The 20,794-nt window shown below is 35.9% G+C and overlaps 2 protein-coding genes across 2 annotated transcripts; one reads left to right on the top strand and one right to left on the bottom strand.

Annotated features, from left to right (window-relative positions):
* Nucleotides 1-598: 598 nt before the first annotated feature.
* On the bottom strand, nucleotides 599-15,776 carry LOC107848043 (cytochrome b-c1 complex subunit 9). Its single transcript, XM_016692697.2, has 3 exons — nucleotides 15,433-15,776; nucleotides 4,387-4,434; nucleotides 599-906 (listed from the first exon to the last, which is right to left on the bottom strand). Exons 1-3 carry the CDS (start codon nucleotides 15,553-15,555, stop codon nucleotides 856-858), a joined length of 222 nt encoding a protein of 73 aa, XP_016548183.1. The 5' UTR covers nucleotides 15,556-15,776; the 3' UTR covers nucleotides 599-855.
* A 193-nt stretch (nucleotides 15,777-15,969) lies between these two features.
* On the top strand, nucleotides 15,970-19,754 carry LOC124888730. Its single transcript, XM_047399872.1, has 2 exons — nucleotides 15,970-16,118; nucleotides 18,585-19,754. The coding sequence occupies exon 2, from the start codon at nucleotides 18,766-18,768 to the stop codon at nucleotides 19,387-19,389; it is 624 nt and encodes a 207-aa protein (XP_047255828.1). The 5' UTR covers nucleotides 15,970-16,118; nucleotides 18,585-18,765; the 3' UTR covers nucleotides 19,390-19,754.
* Nucleotides 19,755-20,794: the final 1,040 nt, after the last annotated feature.

Raw genomic sequence — 20,794 nt, 5'->3', positions numbered from 1 at the left:
GAATAAATTCTTATGTTTTAAGCTTTTCTTGTTTAATAATTGTATTCCGTCATGTTTATCATTCTCTTCTTCTGTTGTTCCATTTGCCGCATGGTACTACTCGATATCCATTTTAGAACCTGACTAATTTAAATTTCTACCTACAAGTCCAACTTAAAAGCATATTGTTTCCTATAAAATCATTTCCACAACTTAAATAAAGAGATACTGCACCACCACCTTGACACCAAAATCTGCCTCAATTAAACACTAAATGTTCACATCAAGCAAAATATCCAATCTGTGGAGGGGTTTCAAGTAATATTTTATAGTTTGCACTTTGCTATTATAACAAGTATAAATAACATAAATACCAATCCTTTTGAAAGTAATTACACTCTCCCCCACTTTTTAATTACTTTACTCTCTCTCCCTATTAATATACATAACATAACCGACATCTACATAACATTCTGTGTATATGTTGGAATTTTTGTAATATGTTTAGGGAGTTGAAATTTTTTGTAATATTGAAAAAATAAGTTGTGTATTTGTGTAATTTTCTGTTATAACAATACTATCACAAAAGTTGATACCCAAATTAACATCCATCTCAAAATTTGTGTTCAAATACTTCCATATAAAATGCAAGAAAGTATCTTTTTGGACGCAATAATGATTGTGTCAAACACAAGCCAAGATGACATACATTTCAAGTTGGTAACCATATTTCATTCAATGAATTTCGTCCAAAAACTACAGGCAAATATGTAAAAGAAAGCCAGCAATGGCTAATTAGCAAGACGATTATTGAAAGATCGATAACAAGTACTTCTGTCTCTTGTCTGATGATGAAATACACTTCATACTGGAAATTTATTCATCGACAGGCCTCTGTCCCAAAACTGAGATATCCTCATAGCGCTTCTGTATTTCACGATAAAAAACTCCCAGTTAGAAATGGATGATACCAAAAGATCAGAAAGAGTTAACTATCTATGTCGCTTGGACTCTTCAAAAATGTCAAAAGTGTGGCATTTTGAAGGATCCAGCATTAGCATAGACTGCTAAGTATTAAGAACTAAATATGAAAATGGAACCAGCAACGTCAAGAATATAACAGCAAGGTGTGTCCAGCATTTCTAAAAGCTATTCATATCAAGTAAGGTTCAGAAACAGCCTCTTTCCACCCTCCCCAGGCCCGACTTTGTGGGAATACACTGGGTATGTTGTTTTTTTGTTCTTGTCGTACTAATATCAACTGAAGTGACGGAGATAGGTATGAGCCCATTCCATAAATATAACATAAGAGAGACCTACTTAATGTAAGAATTAGCATAAAGGTGAATAAATGCAATCCATCCATGATTGATGATATCATTGTGCCCATCACGGTTACAGAACCATACATGAGATTGATCTTCCTCTTACTATAAATGTCATTGTTACCAGTATTGGCATGTAGAATAGGACTCACGTTGTCCAGCTTACCATTCAGGAGTTGTTTGGTTAAAAACAAGGTTATCCCAGGAGTATAATCTCAGCTCCTATATGGGATTAGATAATACCGAGATTTGGATATTAAATTTATGTCGATATTAACTAATACAAAAACCAAAAGGAGGATAAATGAAATCCCAAATTTATACCCGTATTAGTATCCTAATCCAGGTAACCAAATGACCCTCATTGTTAGATTTGGTTTACTATCGTAATGCTTTTTTCAGAACCCATTGTCATTCTTCACTTTTCCGGAGGCAAGGTTGATTCAGTATTTTGACTTTTAGGGTATAGTTTTGTTCACAGGTCTTCCACTGTATTAAGAGTTCTTTATGTAGAGACTTAATGCAGTTATTGACTGATTACACTGAAGCAAATAGAAACAGGCATTTGACGACTTCATATGGAATGTATCATGGCTTTCACGGTATTTCCTACCGTTCTCCTCTTCTTCCTACTATTTTTTTTCTTATTCCTTCTCCCTACTATTTTTTCTTCTCCTTCCTTCTCGTCTTTCTACTTATCATTTTCTTCATCTTCTACATCACCGTCATCGTATTTCTCTTCTTATTCTAGATGTTAATTTTCCAAGTCATTGAAGGAGATTCTGCAGAAAATTCAACAAATTAAGAAGTCTTTGCAACAATTATCTATAAAATGATTTGCAACTCAGTATTTGTTGAGCTGTTGCTACAACTACAATTATTGAAGTTGCTGGATTTTATTGCAGAAAGTAGAGGCGAAAAGTGAGGCAGAGGAGGAAACGAAGGCGGAGAAAGTGGAGGATGAAAAGTGAGGCGGGGCCGGAGAAAGCGGAGGATGAAAAGTGAGGCGGAGCAATCTTGTTGAAACAACCAACGCAGAATGTGGTAGAAAAAAAAATAAAACTTTCTCCATGGATCTTCACGACCAAAGCAGAAACAGTAGGTAGAAGAAGAAGAAGAAGAAGAAAAAGAAGAAACAGAGAAGACAACGACGATGAAGGGAGAGTGGAGAAGGGAAAAGGAAGAAGACGAGGAAGAGAATAGGGCGGAAATTAAATTTGAAATTTGAAATTTGGAAGTGGTGATGGGTTCTTTCTAGAAAGACTCGAAATTTTAATCTAACCCTCAAGGTTTTAATAATTGTAATCACACCCCAATTTCTTTAATTATAAAGTCACCTTTTAAAAATCACGACTTAAAAGATCCCGTTATTTAAATCTTCTCAGGCAACTCATAGTTCTTGAAGACTTTTTTCCCAAGTTTTGAAATCTAACCATGAAGACAGATACCAGCTCTTCATATCCCTAATAACAACAAGACCACTAGTAAATTCTTGTTTTGTCAAAGATTACCAACTGATGAAAAAATGTGTCGTAAAAATGATGTCATTTTTGCAACAACAACAAACCCAGTGTAATTACACAAAGTGGGGTTCTAGGGAGTGTGGGTGGTATGTACCTTATCCCTATCTTTTGATGTCATTTTTAAAATAGAGGAATTCGGAGAAGAGAAAAGGATAGAAAAGAAAAGAAATGCAAACAAACTACTGGAGTACAAAAGAGACCAAGGAGATGAGCTAGCAGGCGAAAGTCTAGATGACTAACATTGGAACAGGGGTTCACATTCCAACCAAGACGACAATAGGTTTAACTCGGCACATCTGCCAAAACTTTGAAAAGCAAGGTTATTCGGTACTTGCACCTATAGCAGATAGCAAGTACGAAATGAAAGAGTATAAGGGCATACAAGATTGTCCAGACACCAGTGTCATGCAAGAAAGAGAAGCAAGTTGGAATATAGGGAAAAGAAAGACGATTCAGGAAAAAAAGTATGAAATCAGGTGAATGAAACTTTTTTTGTGTGATCAAGTACACGCATTTCATATTATAAACAAGGCCATTAAAAGACCGTATACAAGTGGTATACAACTGGTGAATGAAACTTGTAAGCTGATGAATAATAGATGACATAAAGGTGGAAGTAGAAAAAGAACCAACTGGGAGGGAGAGGGACAGAGGGAAAGAGAGAGGGAAAAGAAAGTAGTGACAGGAGGAACAAAAAAAAAGGGCAAAATAAACAAATGAAATGGAATACCAGAAATGATAAAGAACGGGGAGATGTTTAAGCAATTACAAGACAAAAGAAACGAGGAGCTCAGCCTATAAGAACAGGAAAATTAGATAAGAGCCTAGAATTTTGGTAAAAAGAAGATTACAAAATCAGGTCTGGATAATAGAGAAGAACAACTCGGGAAGAAGTGTAACAAGTGATAAATATGTAGTAACATAATAGATGGTTTTCAGTTGAGGTTATGCATTCTTAAGGGTGTTTATATGGGTAGAGATCGAGAAGGGAAGAAGTTTATTTTCCAAACCTCAAACAGAGACCCATGATAGTTTCCAAATTCATGGAGACAGGCATTTAAAATACCATCTACGAATTATTAGGCTATAGTTTTGGGGGAATCCCATTATTAACATCTTACTTTGTTTCACAAACTCAAGTCTACGAAAAAGATGCAGCATAAGTCATAACAACAATAAAGGACACTAAAGCACAACATATTTTAACCAATCAGAAAACACCCCGTGGAGAAATGGTCATTCCCTAGACATATATGCAAGTTAGCAACCTGACAAGATATCCCAAGTGCAATCTAATTCAGACATGTTTCTTAACTGAAAGATAACAAGATTGTCTCTACAACTATACCATAGCGAAAAGCACAGGAATACAAAAGACAAACCGATAGATAAGATTCATAAAACCAACAACAACTCAGTCTCAAACAAGTTGGGTCGCTATATCAATTAACACTTTTCATTTAATCTGATTTCATATCCTTGTCGTACTAATAAAACAAGATACACAAGGAAAAAAAATACATTAAGATAGGATTGAAGATTGGATAATTCAAACATACCCCAACATTGTTCTTCTCCCAAAGCTTATGAACCCCATAGTCCACCGCCTGCAACAACATAACCAGCAAGCAAAACATCAAAATAAGTCATACTTATCTCACTGTGTTGCTCGGACTCTTCAAAACTGTGTTGCTCGGACTCTTCAAAAATATTGACAGGTGCATATCCAATACTCCAAAAGTATTGCCTTTTGGAGAATCCCACATGGGTGGTGTACCACAACAACAACAACAATACAACGAGCAATAAAAATATCAAAATGGGTCACACCCATCTCACTATGTTGCTCAAGCTCTTCAAAAACATCGACGACTGCGTGTCAGATACTCCAAAATGCAATTTGGGAGAATCCAACATGGGTGTGGTAACAAACAACACAACAACCAAGAAAAACATCAAAAATGGGACACACCCATCTCACTATGTTGCTCGGATTCTTCAAAAATGTCGACAGGTGCATATCCAATACTCCAAAAGTATTACATTTTAGAGAATCCCACATGAGTGGTGTACAACAACAACAAAATAACGAGTAATAAAAACATTAAAATGGGTCACACCCATCTTCTATATTGCTTTTAAATCTTCAAAAATGTCGATGCGTGAATGTCGTGCATGCCAGATACTCCAATAGTAGTGCATTTCGGAGAATTCAAAATGGAAGCGATACGACACAAAAAGCAAGAAAAAATTAAAATGGATCACACCCATCTCACTATGTTGCTCAAACTCTTCAAAAATATAGATGGGTGTGTGTCCAATACTCCAAAAGTAGTGCTTTTTTGGACAATCCCATATAGGTACAATACAACAACACCATCAAAATGAGTCAGCGTGGAGTCAGGACCAGCTTGCATACACACCAACTAAATGCACAAGATACCTACCACCTACCGCCAGCAATACCTCTGTCCACCAAGACTAAAACAGATGGTGAGAAATCACCCCGTGTTTTTGCATCAATTGGGAATTGAACTTGAAACCTCATGGTACTCAACCCACTTCATTGACTACTAGACCACACCCTTGGGGGCAATCTAAATTCAAATTATATATTTGTCTAAAGAAATTTACTAAATATGTTCAAATTATTGATTTCGAACCCAATCAACTAGAATATTAGAATACCGACGCATAAGTGTTGAGACAGGGATCACATAGTTGATAGCTAGTTGTTAATAGTTTGTAGCTTAACTTAATCAGTTCAAGTTAGTTACAAGTTGTTAGGAGTAGTTAGCTGATGTGGCAGTGGTAGCTAGCACTAACTGACTCTGACAGACTGTATATATATACTGATGTACTGTTACATTGAAGAATAGAAAAACACTTTACACATTTCATTCTACTCTATCTCCCTTCTCATACTACTACTTCTAGAATCTTCTTCTAAACTCCATTGTTGAGAGTTGTGCAGTACATCAACTAACATGGTATCAGAGCCAATGATCTTGCAATTCCATTCGTAGAATCAATCCTATTTTCCCTACTTGAATTGTTCATCTCTTTCTGCTCGTCTTAGATCTGTAAAATTTGTCAATGGCTTCCACTACAATTGAGCTAGGAGCCACAGTTGACGCCAATCATCCTCTGTATTTAGCCCCAGCTGATACCAGTGGTATATCCCTAATTTCATTCCAGCTGACAAGATCAGATAACTATGCCTTGTGGAATCGATCGATGCGCATTGTGTTATTAGGTCGCAACAAACTTGGAATTGTTGATGAAGAATGGAAGAAGGAGAAATTTGATAAGAAATACTGACATCAATGGGAACGATGCAATGCAATTGTGTTGTCCTGGTTAATGAATTCAGTAGCCTCAAATCTGATTAGTGGCATTGCGTACAGTCTGAGTGCTCACAAAGTTTGGGAAGATCTGCGTGAAAGGTTTGACAAAATTGATGGTTGTAGATCGTTTAATCTTCACAAAGACATTTCGACAATCAGTCAAGGTACCTCGTCTATCTCTACATATTACTCTAAATTGAAGGACTTATGGGATGAACTTGAAGCCCTAATTCCAGTGCCTGGTTGCGATTGTGCCAAATCTAAGGATTTTATTGCTCACATGCAACGACAAAAACTATATCAATTTCTCATGGGACTCAATGAGTCATATATGCAAGCTAGAAGTCAGATACTTATGATGATACCTCTACCAAATGTCAATCAACCTTATGCTATGTTAATTAGTGATGAAAGCCACAGGGTTGTGTCTACTAGCTCTAGTGTCCTAGGACCTGCTCTGGCCTTATCAACTGCTTTGTACTCTAATAAAAGTGCAGGGTATAATGGAGGTTACCACAACTCCAGGAAGTATTCTCCACTGCAGTGTGATGTTTGCAAGGGTAGAGGTCATACTAAGGAAACTTGCTATAGAGTCTGGTTATCCTGCAGATTATAAGTTCAGGAAGAAAGAGGGAGCTGATAACTTTTCCTAAGCTCAGGCCTTCACTGCTAAATCTGATACTGGACTTCCAAACTTTTACTCACTCTGCATCCATAGGATACAAATGTGATTTCGGGATGTCCTGCTTCTGTAACCTTTGATCCCACCAGCAGCCATGTTGAACACCTCCAATCCTTCCTCAGTACCTTCTGCTAATATGACAGGTACTATCAATTCTAATAAACCAGTCTGGATTATTGACACAGGGGTAACAAACCAAATGGTATCTGATCTTACTATGTTGAAAGATGTTAATCATGTCTCACCTTCTACAACTAGACAAGTATATTTGCCTGATGGTAATATTTCTTCAGTCACTCATATTGGTTCCACTCCTATCTCCTCTAGGAGCTTTATTACCAATGTTCTTCATGTCCCTCAATTCAAGCATAATTTTCTATCTGTTGCCCAGTTAACTAAAGAGTAGGGTTGCTATGTGTCCTTTTTCCTGATATCTGCCTCTTTCAGGATCTCTTCACCGGGAAGGTGAGGGAGATTGGTAGATTGAGGGGTGGCTTGTATTACCTTCTGTCGCAAGAGAGTGAGGATGTTGATTAGGGGTGTGCATCGGTCGGTTCGATTCGGTTTTATATGTTATTGGTTCGGTTTATCGGTTTTCGATTTTTAAATATGTAAAACCAATAACCAACCAATAATATATTTTCTTATCGATTTCGGTTTACTGGTTTAACCAATAAGAAAATACTTATAAAATAGAAATAGTAACAACTAACATAAACGAAATCTTAGTTACCGCCAAAATCCTACGCAATGCATTTTAGTTAACAAGAATCTTCAAACTTGAATTGAATGTTTGTTAGAAAAAAAATTAAATCCCAATTGTTAGAAGCTATAAATGCTTCAAGCTTTTCAATACGATAATAGCCGAGCTTTATATTGTGCCTTTGTTGCCCTAAATAGGTTAATATTTTGTGAAACACTGAATTGTGAATAAGTAGTGCATATAATATATATACATACACATATCTATCTATCTATCTATCTATCTCTCTCTATATATAGAGAGAGAGATTTACATATATAACTTAAATAGAGATAAAACAATAACTTAGTGTATCCTTATTGGGTTATCGGTTTAATCGATAACCCAATAAGCTAAAATCGAAACCGAACCGTTTACCCAATAAATTTTTTTACAAAACCAATAAAAAACCGTTAACCCAATAACATTTTTATCGGTTCGATTTATCGGTCGGTTCGGTTTTTGCACACCCCTAATGTTAATAAAGCAGCCATGAGTGCTTCTGTGATCAATAAAGATGTGCACAGGTGCATCTGCCTACTCCAAGTCAAGGCTCTACTGATATTGGGCTACGGCACCAAAGACTTGGTCATGTGTTTTCCTATGTTCTTAGACATTTATTTTCAGCTTCTTCTGATAAGTGTCTCACTACTTTGAATCAATGTGTTGTGTGTCCTCTAGCTAGACAGACAAGATTACCTTTCTCCAATAGTACTTCCACAACTAGTTCTTGTTTTGATTTGATTCATGCTGATGTATGGGGACCACATAACACTGCCACATATGATGGTAATAAATACTTTCTAACCCTTGTTGATGATTTTTCAAGAATGACTTGGATTTTCTTGTTGAAATTGAAATCAGATGTTTGTGTAGTCCTTAAACTAGTTTCTTACTTATGTTAGAAACTAGTTTCACTCAAGTGTGAAGATCTTTAGATTTGATAATGGGACAGAGTTTATCAATTCAGTTTGTATCTATCTATTCATTGACTTAGGCATTGTGCATCAGACTTTTTGTCCCTACTCCCCTCAGCAGAATGGTGTAGCTGAGAGGAAAGCATGGACATTTACTGGAAGTTACCAGAGCATTAAGATTTCAAGCTCACATTCCCATTAAATTCTGGGGTCACTGCGTACTTACAGCAGCCTACATGATACGAGTACGATCGCGTAGATGGACTTATGAGGGCGTATGCTAGACCCGAGACTTGGTGTGTGCAAATGAAGTGCAAAGGAGCACCTAAATGGACACCAAAACCGTCCATACATAGCACTCCAAGTGCGCCTATTGAAGCATTTTGACTAAGGGGTCATTTTGGACATTTCACACTTTATTTTGTAACCTACTATAAATAGAATAATGTAGGGTTTGTCATTAGTTTTTGTTGATTATGAAAGTGTAACACTTAGAAACATCTCTCTTGAGAGAATGGCCCTCCTTGGCCGAAATTGTAACTAGGGAAATCAACTTGAGTGTGGAATCACTCGTGTTGGATTCAAGCTTGGAAACGTTGGATGCTTGGGAGATCGAGGTCACTCTTGTGCCAACGTAGGAGTTAGGTATTCGTTGTGTGTATTGTTAAAGGTCCAAGAGTGGAATAGGCTCTTGGGTTTTTAAGATTACACCTTCATTTTGTATATCTATCTATCCTCTTGTTTGTTGTAATCGTTGTTTCTTGTTTTTGTTAATGTAACCCGTGAGGTGTTGTTATTGTTACACTTTGTTGTTGTTCATCTTGTCTTCATATTATTGTTGTTGTTGTTGTTTTGATGTGATAAACACCTTCTTCATTCCATTATTGTTGTTGTCATTGTCGAATCCGAGTGAGGTCTCCAATCGGTCCAAGAATCCTTTTGATTAGTGGACTGTTTGGGGTGTGTTTAGTGTTCCCATGGTTTTTATTGTATCATTTGGTATCAAAGCGTGGCTTGATCTTGTTCCCACAAGATCAATCTTGGGCTTGTTAGTTGAAAAATCAAAAAAAAAAATTATTAAAAAAAAGTTGAAATCTGAAAATTCCAGAAAAGTAACAATCTGTCCATTTTGTGTTCTTGGCCGAAAATTGTGTTCTTGTTGTGTATTGGCCAATATTTTTACTTGTCTTTGTTGTCTCTAAGTGTTTGTTTTGTTCCTCACTAACACGTTGAGTCTATATTTTAGATTTGAGCTTGAAATATTGATGTTGTTAATGTGAACAAAGTGTGGCCGATTGTTGTTGCGGGTTCGAGACTTGAACGTGTGATGTGTTGTTGGTTCAAGTTTTGAACGTGTACTGTGGAGATTGTGTTGTGGAATTTAAGCTTGGGAAGTTGTTGTTGTTTAGGAGGTCCAACTTGAACCTTAGAACTTCAAGACTCAAAGTTTGTGTTCTTGGTGTTCTTCACCATCTCCACATATTATTGAAAAAAAAGTGATTGTTGATCTTAGAAGTTGAAGAAAAAGAGTGTGTATTGTGTTAGTCTTGCAAGACATAGATCCAAATTTCAAGGTGTAGTACTTGTGACTCAGAGACTTTTCCTGCACACTAAAGACTTTACATCACTTCTCAACCACTTTTCCATGAAACAAGAGTCCATGTTTTAAGGAAAAGTACTACAAAAGTCAAGTCTTGAAATTTGAAACTTGAAAAAAAGGCTCCAAGACTTATTCTTCCCTCTTTAAAACAAATTTCACCAATCCAAATTAAAATTGGTCAAGACTTGGACTTTGAAAAATAAAAATTGTAGAAACCGCAATCAATACGTGGCTGCCCCGTCATCAAGTTACTGTTCATGCATCAAATTTTGGCTCAAATTTTAGATTTTCTTAGTTTCTTTTTATTGTTCCGTAGTTTCGTTTGTTGGTTCCAATACTAATTGGCAAACTAGTACTCATCTACTAGATTGTTAGTTAGTCTTTGTGTTCGTTCATTCGTGTTTAGCGTTTGTTGTGTGCTTTTTTTTCCTCTTTTGTGAATTTGTTGTGTCTTGTTGGTTCAAGTCCGTAAACAATTTTTCTTTAGATCAACTCAAACGAAAATCTATTCCGGGCAAGAGTAGACTTGACCCTCAATCACTCGCGAAGTACAAGCCGACTTTCAACACTTATGAAACCAAGTGTGAGGTAAAAATCGAGAGTGAGAGTGTGGTGAGGCATTTTTGAGTTAACAAGTTTGTTTGTTGTTTGTTGTTGTCCTTTGCTTTAGGTACCATGGCTGCCACTAATCTCGATGCCACATTTGATCACATCAATGATGATATTGAAGAAATGAAATGGCACATGGAAAGGCTACGCCAATTGTTACCTAAACTTATTCCATAAAATCCAACTTCCCTTGTCCAAACACTGTGTGCCGAGAGCTTCCCGAAGGAAGAGGTGGGCTGCCCCGACCCACACCAAGGTAAAGAGGAGATTGACACATCTTTGGTACTTGATAGTGAACTTATAGAGAGTGAATCACTTGTTAGTTCCAAATCTGTCCGTGAGATAGATCATGCTCTCTTTAGGTTTAATGTTTTGTTTGAAGATGATATAAACACTCCTAATGAACCTAGTGGTGAAAATAATGGTATAGCTTTCCTTAAAGGCTATAGCTGATATGCTAACCCACTATGATGTGACAACATTCCTTCTAAAGATGAAAATCTCTTCTTGGAAGATGACAATACTCTTATGGGCAAGAAATGTGTAGTCTCGGAAATGAGTACTGTTGGTGTTCATGATGATTAATTTACTCTTAAATGTAGCTCACTACTTGGGCATATGAATGAAGTGCTTAAAAATTCACAAGTTAGTGATGTTGTCTATAGAATTGATCTTGATAATGCGCATGACTCTTTGAACATCTTGTGTAGTAAAAGCATTGCGATTAGTTTTGTTCATAGAGATCATGTGTATGAAAATGTTTTTGTGTGTGAATGTGGGAGTGACATTCTAGGGGAAAGAAGGGCTAGCCTCGGCTTAGGCCCTTGGCTAACTCTTCCATTTGATCCCGGTATACCATCTTAGGGTGGGAAAGGATAACTCTCGGCCTATTTTCATTTTGTTTTGGTATTTATCCGAGCCACTTCCTTTGTCACATTTGTACTAATATTTTCATGTTTAATACAAAGGACCCGTGGATATACTTCAAATTTGTTCCCCCTCGGCATGGCATATTAATGCGTTTATTTTTGCTAACCCTAACCCTCGTGTCATAAGGATGTGTGCTTGTTTGTCTTCACTTGATTTTGCAAGGTACGGATTCGAGGTCAAATCCTTTTCAAGAAGGGGAGGATGATACGAGTAAGATCGCGTAAATGGACTTATGAGGGCGTATGTTAGACCCGAGACTTGGTGTGTTCAAATGAAGTGCAAAGGAGCACCTAAATGGACACCAAAACCGTCCATACATAGCACTCCAAGTGCGCCTATTGAAGCATTTTGACTAAGGGGTCATTTTGGACATTTCACACTTTTTTTGGTAACCTACTATAAATAGAATAATGTAGGGTTTTAATCATTAGTTTTTGTTGAATATGAAAGCGTAACACTTAGAAACATCTCTCTTGAGAGAATGGCCCTCCTTGGCCGAAATTGTAACTAGGGAAATCAACTTGAGTGTGGAATCACTCGTGTTGGATTCAAGCTTGGAAACATTGGATGCTTGGGAGATCGAGGTCACTCTTGTGCCAACGTAGGAGTTCGGTATTCGTTGTGTGTATTGTTAAAGGTCCAAGAGTGGAATAGACTCTTGGGTTTTTAAGATTACACCTTCATTTTGTCTAACTATCTATCCTCTTGTTTGTTGTAATCGTTGTTTCTTGTTTTTATTAATGTAACCCGTGAGGTGTTGTTATTGTTACCACTTTGTTGTTGTTCATCTTGTCTTCATATTATTGTTGTTGTTGCTGTTTTGGTGTGATAAACACCTTCTTCATTTCATTATTGTTGTTGTCATCGTCGAATCCGAGTGAGGTCTCCAATCGGTCCAAGAATCCTTTTGATTAGTGGACTGTTCGGGGTGTGTTTAGTGTTCCCGTGGTTTTTATTGTATCACTACATTATTAGACTTCCTTCTTCTAGTCTAGGCAACAAATCACCTTTTGAACTCCTTCATAATAGGAAACCTTCTATTCATCACTTGAAAGTTCTAGGGTGCTTATGTTATGCCAAGGTTCCCCTTCCTAAGGACAAGTTTTCTGCTAGAGCTCAACCTTGTATATTAATGGGATACTCAAATACTCAAAAGGGTTATCTTCTTTATCATTTGACTGATCATACCTTCCTTGTTAGCAGAGATGTTTCCTTTAGAGAAGATGTCTTTCCCTTCCAACATTCCCAACCACACCATTCTCCTATATTTGCTGCACCCGAATTTTTCCCTACTGACACTCCTTCACCTACTGATCATACCTCTCATACCATTTCTCCTTTCTCTGCGGACACTCCTACTGATCATTCTTCTACACTTGTAGTTCCTTCCTCCTCTCCTACATTACCTACTCCTACTAGAAGATCCAGCAGGGATAGAAATGCACCCTTGTGGATGAAGGACTTTATTTCATTTGTTGATCACAAGGCAGTTCCTTATCCTTTGGCTGCTGTGCTATCTTATGACCACTTGTCCAGCACTTATCAGACTTTTCTTGCTGGGAGCTGCATAGGAAGCAAACAACACATGGAAGGTAGTTTCTCTTCCTGATGGCAAGCATCCTATTGGATGCAAATGGATATACAAAGTGCAATATCATGCCAATGGGGATGTTGAGAGGTTCAAAGCAAGGCTTGTAGCCAAAGGCTTGTAGCCAAAGGCTTTAGTCAACAAGAGGGCATTGACTACCAGGAAACTTTTTCCCCAGTAGTAAAAATGGTCACTGTGAGGACTATTTTGTCTATAGCTGCTACTCAACATTGGATCCATCAAATGGATGTGTACAATGCATTCTTACAAGGGGATTTGTTTGATAAAATCTTTATGGAGTTGCCTCAGGGCTTCCAGACTCAGGGGGAGAATAGACCAGTTTGCAGACTTCTCAAGTCCTTGTATGGACTCAAGCAAGCCCCAAGGCAGTGGAACTCAAAACTGACTGATGCACTACTAACTATGGGTTTCAAACACAGTCACTATGATTACTCACTCTTCATAAAGAAGGTAGATAATGAACTTGTGGTCATATTAGTATATGTTGATGACCTGCTGGTTACAAGAAGCAATATTAAGTCGATTAAGGAAACAAAACTTGAGTTGCAAAGGATCTTCAAGATGAAAGACTTGGGAGACTTGAGATACTTTTTGGGCATTGAATTTGCTAAATCAGATAAGGGTATACTAATGCTCCAAAGAAAGTACAGTTTGGAACTGATTTCTGAACTTAGAATAGGTGCAGCTAAACCAGTTGGTACACCTCTTGAACTAAATAGCAAGTTAACAACTCATGAGTTAGATTCTCACATCAAAGTGGCAGGAACTACACATGATGAGTTACTTCCAAATGCAGGTGAATATCAGAAATTGATTGGCAAACTATTGTACCTAACAATTACCAGACCTGATATAGCTTATGGGGTCCAAACACTGAGTCAGTTTTTGGCTCAACCAAAAAGGTCTCATATGGAAGCAGCATTAAGAATAGTAAGGTATGTTAGGAATCATCCTGGCCAGGGAGTGCTATTATCCAGCAACAAGAAGAAAGTTTTGACTGCCTATTGTGATGTTGATTGGGCTGCATGCCCGAATTCTAGAAAGTCAATAACAGGATATTGTGTCAAATTAGGAGATTCATTAATATCATGGAAGTCAAAGAAGCAAAGTACAGTGTCCAAAAGCTCTGCAGAAGCAGAATATAGAAGCATCGCTTCCACAATTGCAGAAATTATATGGATAGAAGGACTATTGAAGGAAGTTGATTATGAAGTGAGTCTACCAGTTACTCTCTATAGTGACAGTAAAGCAGCAATTCAAATAGCTGCAAATCCAGTGTTTCATGAGAGAACAAAACACATAGATATAGATTGTCACTTTATTAGGGAGAAAATAATTCAAGGGCTGGTCAAAGCTGAATATGTATATTCATCTGAACAATTGGCTGATCTTCTAACTAAAGGCTTGGGAAAACTGCAGCATGACTACTTGAACTTCAAGCTAGAAGCACTAGACATCTTTGCACCACCCAGTTTGAGGGGGAGTGTTAGACAGGCATCACATAGCTGATAGCTAGTTGTTAATAGTTTGTAGCTTAACTTAATTAGTTCAAGTTAGTTACAAGTTATTAGGAGTAGTTAGCTGATGTGGCAGTGGTAGCTAGCACTAACTGACTCTGACAGTCTGTATATATATACTGATGTACTGTTACATTGAATATATATACCGATGTCTGTTACATTGAAGAATAGAAAAACACTTTACACATTTCATTCTACTCTATCTCCCTTCTCCTACTACTACTTCTAGAATCTTCTTCTAAACACCACTGTTGAGAGCTGTGCAGTGCATCAACTAACAATAAGCTTCAAGTTCTATCTAAGAAACATCATAATGAGTCAAACCCATCAGCAATATTGCTCGAACTATTCAAAAATATCAACAGGTCCACCTCAAATACTCCAAAAAAACTTCTGTATTTCATATAAAATCCGACGCGGATACAGCAACAATTTTGCAGAATCCGAAAAACATACCCTATGTATTATCATTATTATCATCAAATCCATTAAAACCCAACCAACATAATACTCAGATCCAATCAAAACACACCCAAATCTACACAAAAATGAACAACAACAGCCCAATATATTCTACGCAGACCTTACCACTACCTCGAACCACAAAAATGAACTGCTTAATTGAAAAAATGGATTCAAAAAGACTGACCCGTTCGGCAAGTAAAGCGCCAGCGAAGACAAAAGTAACATAGACAGGAGTACGACGCATAACAACTCTGTAAAATCCTTCAAGAATACCACCACCACTGCTTCTTCTAGCTGCTGATTCCATTTTTTATACGTAAATTCCCTTATGGGTTTTGCTTAGATCTCTCAATTGATGACAAAAATGAAAAAAAAAAATGCGAATGATTTATTTGCTTCGTGGTTTGAGGAGCTACTTATGTATATTGTTAACCTAGCTCGACCCGGTTCGGTTTTTTTGGATGGGTTTGTGTTAAACCGGTTGACTTTTTGGACCGCTGTTTTTCTTTTACTAAGCTGAGAAAATTGAGTGTAAGATGACAAATAAGTGTTGAAATTAAAATTGGTGAGAAGCTTGACCAATTGAAGTCAAATTTTTTTAGTTAGTGATTAAGGTAAATTGAGGTTAAAATGTATTTTTTAAAACTTTTAAAAAAATTTAAAGATACAAAATAAGAATAATAAAAAATATGGGTCATTTGTCAAATTTTTTAGAATTTGGTTCAATATTCTCTCTCTAAAACAGAGAGAAAACACGATACAACATCTCAACATTCTCTTTCGGTTCTCTCAAACACCTCCTTCGTCATTTTCGTCTTCTTGTGTTATCATCACCATCTCCGTTGCTATCTTCGAATTTAGATTTTCAAGGTAAAATTATTTTCTTTTTTCTTTTTTCAATATGGTGGATTTCATTCATTTATAAGAATGTGTTGATTTTGAAAAAATGGGGTTAGATTTTTGAGATTTGTGGTGTCCTCTTTTAGTTTTTTTCTTTTTGAAATGGTTAATCAAGACTATATTAAAAATTTAATAAAGATTCCTCTTTTGAGTTTGTTTAAAATCTTTAATTTTTCATTCCAATTAACTTGAAAATAACCTAAATTCTTAGATTTGTTGAATAACTTGTTCAATTGATAGAAAGATGGAATCTTTTGCTGTAATATTGTTGTAAAAGTGTAATGTTTGCCTAAGTTTTGAATTGGGTGAGTTCAAGAATCAATTCAATTAACAAAAAACTTTATTCTTTAACTGTAATTTTACTGTGAAATGTAATAACGTCTAAATTTTGAGTTGGGAAATTGAAGAACTTATTTAATTAGCAGAAAAAATTGAATTTTTAAGTCTAGTTTTATTATGATTTGTGAAGTGTGACATTTTGATTCAGTATAGAACTCCGAACAATTTTTAATCTAGTCATTTTTAAGAGAGTAAATAGGAAAATCTATTTGAGACTTTTCATCTAGTTAGTTTAAGCAAATAAGCAATTTTGATTTTGAAGTGTTCACGATCTTCTTTTTCTGCAGCCAATTTGTTATCTGTAAAATAATGCATCTTTGTATTCTATGTAAGAGAAAAGACATCATTCCCCCCCCCCCCCCCCCCGACGAACTTCTTTAAAGTGTATTATTTTCACCCCTCAAGCTAACGTGAAATTTTAAAAAGAAAAAAGAAAAAAAACACGCTTTTTAATTTAAAAAATGATATGGCCCAACTTTTATATATATATATATATATAATACTTTTTTTTATATAAAAAATCACCTTCTTCATACCCTCCACCCCCATTTCTTCATCTTTTTCATACCCCACCCCCACCCCCATCCCACCCCACCATAATTTTTTCTCTCCAAACCTGCCATCACCAGTCCCCCTCCCCCTTCAACCACCAATTTCACCACCACCAGCCCCCCTCCAAACCTCCAATTTCTTCTCCTTTAATTACCAAATCTTTTACCCCCACCTCCAATTTCTCTTCCTTTCAACCCTTTTACTTAAGATCATTAGAAAAGAATGAAATTGAATTTTCAAAATTAAAAGTTATCTTTATGGATTTAAAAATTTGAAATAAATTAAAATTGAGGAAAAGTTAAGTTATTAGCGGCGGTGTTAATGGTGGTGGTAGTGTTAATTTTATGCGTATATTCTTTTGTGGGTTTGTTTTAATTATTTTTTGGTGAGTTTTGTCGGAATGAAGAGTTTTGAATTGGGACGTGATGATGCTATTGCGTTGTTTCTTGAATTGGTGAAGGGAAGAAGAAGAGTAAGGGTGGTAATAAAAAAACAAGGGCAAGAAGAATAAGTGTGGTGCTTGCGGCAGGAAGCGCCATTAAATATGGGGATAAATTGAAAAAAAAAAATCTTCTTATTGAGTTTTCATGCTTTAAATCCTAGTGGATTCTGGTTTCTGCTAAATTTTCTGGGGGCTAAACTGACGAGTATAGTTTCTAATGTTGTAAGGATGTAGTACTATATTTTTTGTTCAAAGAGAAAATGGAATAGATCTTCCATATAAATTAGTACTGACTACTAAGGAATACGATTCCATTGATATGATTTTTGTTGCTATACTATTGGTACTTGGCAGCAAAAGTTTGCAAATTCAAAGGGGCGGGCGAGGTGGGTGGGTGGGGGAGGGGGTGTGAAGAAGAAAGAAAATGGAGGGGAGGGGGGTTGCCTTTTTTATGTAATATATAGAGATATATATATATATATATATATATATATATATTTCTATATATATATATATTTATATAAATAAAATAGTACATATATATTTTTTATTTTTATTTTTTTTTAGAAAAATAAATAAAAATAACGTGTGGGGGATTAATTTTTTTTAAGAAAAATAGTAATTTCTTACGTGGCAATGATGTTGCTCCGACGTGGCATCGACGTGGCGTTGGTGTGTAGGCGAGTGTAACACACTCTCCGTTGTGAGAGTGGTATTCAGTCTTGAGGGGTGAAAATAATACACTTTAAAGATGTTAATGGGGGTAAATAAATAGAAGTTAAGTTTAAGTTCTAAAGTAGGTTGAGAGGACAAGTTTGGGGGAGGGGGAGATGATGTCTTTAAGGGGGAGATGATGTCTTTTCTCTCTATGTAATGAACAATCACTAAATTCTATTAGTATCATCAGCTGAAGATGAGAAATTGATCTAGAATAGTAGAGATATTAGTCACTATGCTCTAAAGATGGATTTTCCAATTAACAGTAACTATTAGTATCATCCTTATCATTTATTGCAGATTTACTGTAATTATTCATTTTAACTATTTTTTGTTGGTGATGGTTACAATAGTTAATGATTTCTATTTTATTTCATGTGGTGTAGATTTAATGGCTCCAAGGAAAAGAAGAGCAACAATTTCTATTATTTCTAAAAATACAAGAAGGCGAATTAGTAAATAGAGACAAGTAGAAGAAGAAAAAGAAGAAAGCATAAGATTGGAGCTGTCTATAGGAGAAGATGGAAGTACAAGGTTGGAGAAGTCTATAGAAGAAGAAGGAAGCACATGGCTGGAGAAGTCTACGGAAGAAAAAACGAAGAAACAGGTGAAACAGATGCTTTTTCCACTAATGCAGATGCCTCAAATGATAAATCCAAAAGTAATAAAAATGTAGAAGGTGAAAATAGAGGATTCAGGGATGAACAGAGAACGAAACACCGGCATGATACACCTATCTTGGAGAAGGAGACATATCATACTGTCGAGTCCTCTCCGGCCAGTCCTTCACCTGATACCTCACTTGTCAAGCCTATTAGGTATTCGTATTACAGCTTTGAGACACTGATTGAAAGGTATCCAAGTTTGATGGGCTCTGTTAATGTTAAGTCTAGATTGGGTGATTCTTTTTTTGAGTTTAGAAAGATTTTAGAAGTTAAAAATTTAACGAAGTTCTTTAAATCTTCGATTTTTGGGAAGTACTTAAACTTACCTAACAATATCAATATAAGATTTCAAATGAATTTAGTTTACCAAATTCTTCAACATAAAATTATAAGTCACAGAAAAGAGGAAGTTTGGATAAACTATTGTGGCATGCCGGTTTGTTTTGGCATAAGGGAGTTTGCGATCATCACTGGCTTGAATTATCATTTACCAGTTGTGTATGGTGAAGAAAAAATGTCAACTTAGACGTTGAGAAGGAGACAACAAATTATTGATTTGGTGGAAAAAACTTGCAAAGATAAGGAGTTGATTGAACACATCAAATCTGAGGATGTTCGTAAAAGTGTAAAGAAGTCATTGTGCTTGCTCTATTTTGTGCATAATTTTCTTTGTGCAAAAGATTTGAACACGAAACTTCCGTCTGAATGGGTTTTTCTCTCAGCTGGTAGAGATGCATTTTCTACCTATCTATGGGGGCGTGTAAGTTATGATCTTACAATTGAGTACCTATTGAAGGCGATCAATCTAAATGTGAAGACCTCCAATCTTTATGGCTTTCCATGGGCTTTTATAGTAAATTTTATTTTATTTCATGTTTCTTTTTTTAATTATTTTTGGGTCCATTTATTATTCTGAGCTATCTCTCTTAATATCTTTATTTTATGTAGTGTTGGGAATTTGAGGCTATTCTTTCCCTTTGAAAAAAATTCAAGGTTTTTTCAGAAGAAATGTCTTCATTGAGAATTCTTAGATCGCTTTCGGCAACTAATAATATATTTGTTGAGATTAATGAGTTGTTTGACCCCCCCAAAAACTCGGTAAGCATCATCTTATATTTTTATTTTCGTGTTGCTGTCATTCTTTTCTTTGTCTGATTTTTTTCAATATAAGCCTTGATTTTGCCTAGTGTTGTTACTGTCACCTTTAAATATATGTTATTTTCGACAAAGATGCTGACTTTATGAAATGTTGTTTCAGTGAACCTTCTTTATTTTCCTTTTACTTTTGGGTATGCATTTGTATAGAGAAATCAGTGTTGATATCAGTCCTTTTTAACGTCTTCTGATTGTTAGGTAACAACTTTGTCTGGTCTAGTATATTGGCTGCATCTATATAAGTCAGTTTTCATGCTAGTAGGAATTTACAAAATGTTTTGACTGTTTGTTCATTTAGCTCCCTGTATAGTCTGTTTGCCTTAAGAGAAGAAGTTGCTGCATTCTTCATATCTACAACCCTTGTTCTTTGTGAATCATTAATTTCTTGCTTTGTCTTAAGCTTTGTTAACTTGACAAAAGCTTGGACAACTGACTAATGGAATTTTGGATCCATCAAACTGATGTCTTAAGAGATAGTAATTTAAGAGTGTAATTTAGATTTTATAGTTATCAAACGCAATAAGATAGTAATTTGAGATACACTAGATGATCAATTAAATGATTGCAAATGTAATCAATAAAAACTGAGTTAAATGACCGCTAGTTGATTGCATTAATCATATTTAATATACATAGTGAAATTAGTCTAATCAAAGAGCGTAATTTATAGATTTGATTGTGATCTTAATTGAATTTGCTACCGCAAGTTAGTTAGTTGCTAGAAATTTCATAACAATTGTTGAAACATGGTACAACAAGTACGTTAGTTGTTGAAT

The sequence above is a fragment of the Capsicum annuum genome, chromosome 11 (genome assembly GCF_002878395.1).
Source record: "Capsicum annuum cultivar UCD-10X-F1 chromosome 11, UCD10Xv1.1, whole genome shotgun sequence".
Taxonomy (NCBI): Eukaryota; Viridiplantae; Streptophyta; class Magnoliopsida; order Solanales; family Solanaceae; genus Capsicum; species Capsicum annuum.
Note: the sequence above shows the minus strand (reverse complement) of the source record. Positions and strands in the feature narration are given on the sequence as shown.

Coding starts and splice junctions, on each gene's coding strand:
- LOC107848043 (XM_016692697.2), bottom strand. CDS start 15,555: ATGGAATCAGCAGCTAGAAGAAGCAGTGGTGGTGGTATTCTTGAAGGA. Junction 4,435..15,432: donor GCGCTTTACTTGCCGAACGG/GTCAGTCTTTTT, acceptor ATGTTGTTGCAG/GCGGTGGACTATGGGGTTCA. Junction 907..4,386: donor GGGAGAAGAACAATGTTGGG/GTATGTTTGAAT, acceptor CGTGAAATACAG/AAGCGCTATGAGGATATCTC.
- LOC124888730 (XM_047399872.1), top strand. CDS start 18,766: ATGGCTGGAGAAGTCTACGGAAGAAAAAACGAAGAAACAGGTGAAACA.